Below are 6,532 nucleotides of genomic sequence, written 5' to 3' on the forward strand. Positions count from 1 at the left end.
ATTTTTAAACATCAGGCTGTCAGGGAGAACTTGTGTTGAAAAATACACAGGGTAATTCATCCTTTGTTGTCTGCCTCTAGGTTCTGATTTTCCTAAAGAGGACACTGAGCAAAGGTGAGCACGGGTCTAGGGAATTCTTCAGACCGCAGGGTCTGCCACATGCAAAGGGAGCATGCCAGGGTGACTTTGTGACCCGAATTCTCCAGTATCAGCTCTGCTTGAGCATCAGATCTGCTTCAGAGTCAGTTAGACTTCAGAGCATACATCCCATAACTGAGGGCAGCGAACTGTGTTTAACGCACAGTCCTCTCTGTTGGGAAGCAAAATGCCTGTGTTGGTTTGAGGAAGGCCATGCTGAGTGTTTGGTTTGGTAAGAACTGAAAAGCTGGTTCAGTGGCTGAGAGTTACCCAGGAACATGGTGCACTGATAGGGATAGAGCCATCGGGGCGGGTACTATGTGAAGCCCATCCTTTGTTAGCATCTGCTAGGTTTTGAGGAGATGATGTTTGTGGACTGTATGAGTCAGAAGGTCAGTTTCACACTTGAGTAATGGGCTTTGTGCCTTCTTCTAACTCCCTCTTCCTGCCTGCCAGAGATCCTCTTCCGAGAGCTGGAGGTGCGACAGGTTGCCTTGAGACATCTCATTCACTTCCTTAAGGAGATAGGGGATCAAAAGCTGCTTTTAGATCTCTTCAGGTGAGAAACGATCTTATCATCCATAAGATACTTGTTTGGTTCAAAGCACACATTGGGGGATGGAGAGGGTTCAAAGAAGTGGAAGATAACGAACATTTTTTACCGGGAAAGCTTTAAACATACTATTGAAATGGCACAGCATAACTGGCAATATACAACAGCCTATGATAAAGTGACAGCATATTGTTGTATGTACTGTGAAATCAGAACCAATTCACAGCTGACCCTCCAGTGGGTTTTCAGAGTTGTGAATCATACAGGAGGAGATTGCCCTTCTTTCTCCCCCAGAGCAGCTAGTGGGTTTGAACAGCTTGCCTTTGGGTTGGCAGCACAACTCTTTATCCACTTGGCCACCAGAACTCCCTAAGGTGATAACAGAGCAGGATGGTTAAGAACAAGGGTCTGGAAGCAAGCACACCTGAGTATTAGCCTCACCACTTATTACACCTGAGTATTAGCCTCACCACTTGTTTCATAGAATAACTTTGAGCCAATTAACCCAGCATTGGTTTCTAAAGTTATAAAATAAAAATGATGATACCTACCCCATAGGGTTGTTAGACTATCGAATAAGCTAGTGTATACAGATAATTTAACATAATGCGTATGGTATTAATCATAACATTTATGAAGCACTTCCTTATAAAATCTTAGAAAAAGTTCTCTTATTGGTCCTGTGATGTCAATGACAAGGACAGTGGGAGATCAGAGGAAGAAAATACAGTTTAGGGGCAAGATATTCGAGGAAAGCCTTGTGGAAGTGGTTAGGGTTTGAGTGAGGTTCCTGAGACCAGGTAGGAGTCTGATAGGTGGAGGGGTCAGAAGCCAGCATGCCTGCTGCTGCTGGAAGAGGGGTTCCCCCATCTTGTTGTCCCTTCCTGTTTTTTTCTAATCACTGGAAACTATTACTTCCTATGCCTCGATTACTAGACTTATAAAACTCTGTAGATTGTTTAGACATTCTTATCATTTGTTTACCTTGGATGGATACCTTGGGTGAATACCCTTTAAGAATGACTACCAAAATATATGTTGTGTCCTTTTCTTCAATATCGGAGAAAGGGTAGAGGCTCTATTTAGGCTGAATATGTCCCAACACGGTGATGGTCAGGTGGGAAAAACAGATCGCCTGGTCAAGAGTAGATTGTTTGCCAGGATCTGTGGAAAACATGGACATCCAGACAGAGTGCTTTCTTTCTTCCCCTCCTCCTTTCATCATTTCTGTTTTCCCTCTCTCCTTTATTAGTTATCATGTCTATGTCAAGGCAGTGCTGTTAACAGTGGCGGTGTGAAGGAATCGAAGTTCTTAATGCTCCAGGGAAGTTCTTATATTCTAGGGCTACTGCTTTTTGGGGGAGATGAAACATGGTACCTGAAAACAATAGAGGAAAAGATCGAAAATCTACCTTGGCAGAGAGGAGTGCTTTAATCTGTCAACACCTTTGTGGGCTGGAGTAGGTCTTATTAGAGCCTTTCTATCAGGCCGGCTAACATTATAAAGTATCCTTTCTGGTCTTTGCTTTTCACTTTATTAAAAAAGATCAGAGACAAAGATTTCTGACCTACCATTTTTATTCAAGGGATTGAGGCTGGTAGAAAACTTGAGAAGGACTTATCTTAATAATAGAGAGAAGTGAGCTTGCATTGTTTTCTCTAGAGCAATCCTAGGAGAAGAAATAAGGACAGTTAACTGTGCAGATAACTGTCTCTGAAAACCCACTGGAGAGTCAGCTGTGAATCTGTTCCGCGTGATGGTACACAGCACAGTAACAGAGCAGTCTTATTTGTGAGGTTATATTGTCGCATGTAAATAAATTAAAATGCCTTATCTATGTTTCTTCTCAGGTTCCTAGATAGAACAGAAGAGCTTGCGGTAAGTGTGCCTTTCTTTCAATTAGGGACCTATTTAATAAAAATCTCAGTTAAAACCCCGCCCCCACCATCCTATAGTCAGGTGGGACCACTACCTTTCATTTGTATTGATTATATTCAGAAGAGACAAACATCTGTGAAGCATGAAATCATGACACAAATGATCATATGGTTTTTGGTTTGATTTTATGTTGTTTTATTTTATTCATTCATTATTGTACATTTTCCTCCCTTCCCTTTGCTTCTACCCTCCCCTAGTCCACTTTGGAATGTACCTTTTGTTCCAGATTGTTGTCATACCTAATCATATATTCCTTTTGAACAGTTCTTCCCCTCATCTGTTCCAATGCAGTGTTCATTATTTATCCACTTTTCTCCTGTTCTTCCCTAATCCCCCATGTCAGTGCTATTTTGTAACAGTGGTGTTATGTATTATTTGTCTCTTTGTGACTGAGATATCTCTCTCAGCATAATGTCCTCCAGGAATACCTATGTTGTGTAGTGCTTTATGAGTTCATTTTTTTCAGTGCTGTGTAATATTCCATTATGTGAATGTAACATAGTTTTATTATATCCAATCATTTGTTGATGGAAACTTGAATTGCTTCCATCTCTTTTCTGTTGTGAATAACATAGCGTTAAACATGGCTTTGCATATATCTCTCTGAGTCATGGCCCTGGTTTCTTTAGAGTATATTTCCAGTAGTAGAATTGCTGGGTCAAATGGTATTTCTACTTCCAACTTTTTGAGAAAGCACCAGACCACCTTTCATGGGTTGCACCATTTTGCATTCCCACCAGCCGTGAATGAGAGTTGCAATCTCTCCACAACCTCACCAGCATTTGTTGTTGCTGCCCTATTGAACTTTGCTATTATTTTGGGGTGAGATGATGTCTCATAGTTGTTGGATTTGCATCTCTCTGAGAGGTAGGGATTTTGACCATTTCTTCATGTATTTGTTTGCCATCTGAATGTCTTCTTTGCAGAAATGTCTATTCATATCTGTGCCCATGTTTTGCTGAAGAGTCCCTGGGTGCGGTACCAACGGTTAAGTGCTTGAGTACATCTGAGCACTTTTAACCCACCCAGAGGTGCCTCAGATGACAGGCCTGGTGATCTGCTGCCCAAGGACCACAGCCTTGAATGCCCTGTGAAGCTGTTCTCCTCCCGACTCTTGGGGCCAGAATCGGCTCATTGACAACAGACAGCAGCAATGTTTCGTTTCCTTTTATATACACATTTAATTGGGCTTATAATTTTTTCTTAAATAAATGAATATAGTTTGTCTTGCTGCTTCTAGTTGTTTTCAATCCCTGGTTTGCGGAACCTTTTGGGTCCTGTTTCTAATACTGTTTAGTATGTTATGAGCTAAGAAGGTTAAGAAACCAAATATAGGTCAGGAAGGAAGATAGGTCAGGCTAGTGGGGCACCCAGTGTACATTTTGGCCAAATGCTTCAACTGATTTCTGACAGATTTTCTCCATCATAAAATAAATGCCTAGGATACAAGAATGAATCGGAAATTTTACCAAAACTTTAGTTGTAATATTTAAACATTGTTGTTGTTTCTCACACAATGAATTGTTTTATTTGATATCAGGAGGGCCTGCCTGCCCGCCTCCCATGGTCCTGGTGGTGTTTCCTACAGGCTCAGATATCAGTGACCCACTCACACTGAAGGAGGACAAGTATGATCAGGCGTGTGCCTTTTTTCTTTTCTTTTTTTTTTTAAATGTTAGTACTTTAGGTGGAAGTTTAGTTAGCAAATTAGTTTTCTATTCAGTCGTTCGTAAGTGCATGGATTGTTTCATAACATCTGATTGGGATCCCCACAGCATGTCAGCATTTTCCCCATTTCTATCTTAGGTTCCCGTTTCAATTCATCCAGTTCCCCTGCTCTTCTCTACCTTCTCATCTTTACTCTTGCAGGTGGTACTATCTGGTCTCTTACAGTTAATTGATCTATAGAGCACATTCCTGCCAGTTGATGGTATTTATTTTTTAGACCAGTCTATATGGCAGAAAGGTGCTCTCTGGCAGTGACATCAGTTCTAAGTTAAAAGGTTGTCTTAGGGCAAAAATCTCAGGGATTCCTCCAGTCTCTGTCAGGCCAGTGAGGCTGGTCTTTCATATGACTTTGAATTTTGTGCTACATTTTCTATGCACTCCATCTGGGACCCTACATTGTGTCCCTGATCAGAGCAGTGACAGTGGTAGCAAAGCACCTTCTCATTCTTGCTGGTCTCAGGTTAGATGAGGCTGTGGTGCATGTGGACCAGTAGTCCTTTGGACTGTTTGCTTCCTTGGCTCTTTGTCTCATTTTCTTCATTCTTCAGGTGTGAAGAGGCGAATAGTAGTTGTATATCAGATAGATGCTCGCAGGCTTTGAAGACTTGATGCTGCTTGTGAAATGAAAATGTAGGGTATTTTCTTTATGAGCTTTTATTCCAGTTGACCTATATATCCCTCAAAACATAGTTTTCAAGTCTAGTGGTGGCTGAGTCCTGTAAAGTGTATATTTATGTCTGACAAGTTTCCATAACTCTTCTCTATATATTCTGTTCTATATATGTGAGTATGCATGCAGCATTTATAAATATTTATGTAGAAATCACATTGCTATATCGTGTATGTGCATGAATGTACGTATATATAAACTCATATATCTGCTTAGCATAAATATCTATTTTTGTATCAGTTCCTAAGTTATAATGTATTATTACAGTTGTTGCAAGATTGTGTTTATTATAGATTTCCCTTTAATTGTCTTTTTTTTTTTTGGCTGCTTGAACAACCCTTTAATTGTCTTTTATTCTTACGTACTTCTCCTGTCTTTGGTGTCTTCATTTTGTGCTGACTCATTCATATTTCATCTGAATTACCACATGTGACACCAGAATATTATAGAAAGTAGCACATGATTAAGAGTCAATGATAATGAAGAAATTCAAGCTGGACTGAAGACATTGGCAAAAAGTAAGGCCCCAGGAATCAGTGGACAATCAATTGACATGCCTCAGTTAAAGGACACAGCCTTGGACATGCTTATCAGTCTGTACCAAGTTATTTGAAAGACAACTGACTAGAAGAGATCCATATTTGTGTTCATTCCCAAGAAAGGTGATCCAACAGATTTTGGATTCGTCTTACTTGAATCCACAATCAGCACCGTTGGTACCAGAAGTTAAAAGACATATTTTGTTAGGAAAGTTTGCTGTCAAGGACCTCTCCAAAGTACTGAAGAGCAGTGATGTCAGTTTGAAGACTAAGGTGCACCTGATTCAAGCCATGGTCTTTTCAGACACTTGCTCTGTGTCTGAGAGCCAGACATTGAATAAGGATGACAGAAGAAAAATCAACGCCTTTGAGTAATGGTGTTGGTAAAGAGTACTGAATATCCCATGGACTTCCGAAAAAAACAGATATGGCTTGGAAATGGTGCAGCTCGAGTGTTGCTTAGAGGCAACGATGGACATGTTGCTAGAAGGGATTATTCCTTAGAAAAAGTCATCATGTTAGGAAACGTAGAAGGTCATTCATTGAAAGAGAGGAAGACCCTCAATGAGATGCTTTAACACACTGACTTCAGCAGTGGACTCAAGTATGTTAGAAATTTGAGGATTGTACAGAATAGGACAGGGTTCAGATCAGTTGTTTATAGGATTGTTATGAGTTATACTCAACTTGACAGCACCTAACAACATTCATGAGAGATTCTTATTTATAATTTTTTTTTCTTGTTTATGATTTTATGGGTTGGGTTTTTTTTTTTGTTTTGTTTTGTTTTTTAGCGTCTTTGGGCTTTTTATTAGGGCTGTGCTGGAATCATAGCTGAATAGTGTTTCCTACTTTTCTATGCTCTGGATTAGTTTATGTAGCATTGACATTAACTCTTCAAATGTTTGAAAGAACTCCTCAGTGAAACATCTGCCTAGACCTTGTTTTTGATAAGGATTTTTTTT

General features: G+C 40.1%; 1 protein-coding gene across 2 annotated transcripts in view; it reads left to right on the plus strand.

Moving 5' to 3' along the window:
- Nucleotides 1-6,532, plus strand: part of VIPAS39 (VPS33B interacting protein, apical-basolateral polarity regulator, spe-39 homolog) — a 37,879-nt gene that overhangs the window by 17,429 nt on the left and 13,918 nt on the right. For both annotated transcript variants that reach the window (XM_006884646.1, XM_006884647.1), the window contains 3 exons: nt 81-114; nt 595-697; nt 2,543-2,570. In XM_006884646.1, coding sequence (XP_006884708.1) covers nt 81-114; nt 595-697; nt 2,543-2,570 — 165 coding nt within the window. The remainder of the gene's footprint in view (nt 1-80; nt 115-594; nt 698-2,542; nt 2,571-6,532) is intronic.

The sequence above is a fragment of the Elephantulus edwardii genome, unplaced genomic scaffold, assembly GCF_000299155.1.
Source record: "Elephantulus edwardii isolate Elephantulus edwardi_28Jun2011 unplaced genomic scaffold, EleEdw1.0 scaffold00037, whole genome shotgun sequence".
Classification (NCBI taxonomy): Eukaryota; Metazoa; Chordata; class Mammalia; order Macroscelidea; family Macroscelididae; genus Elephantulus; species Elephantulus edwardii.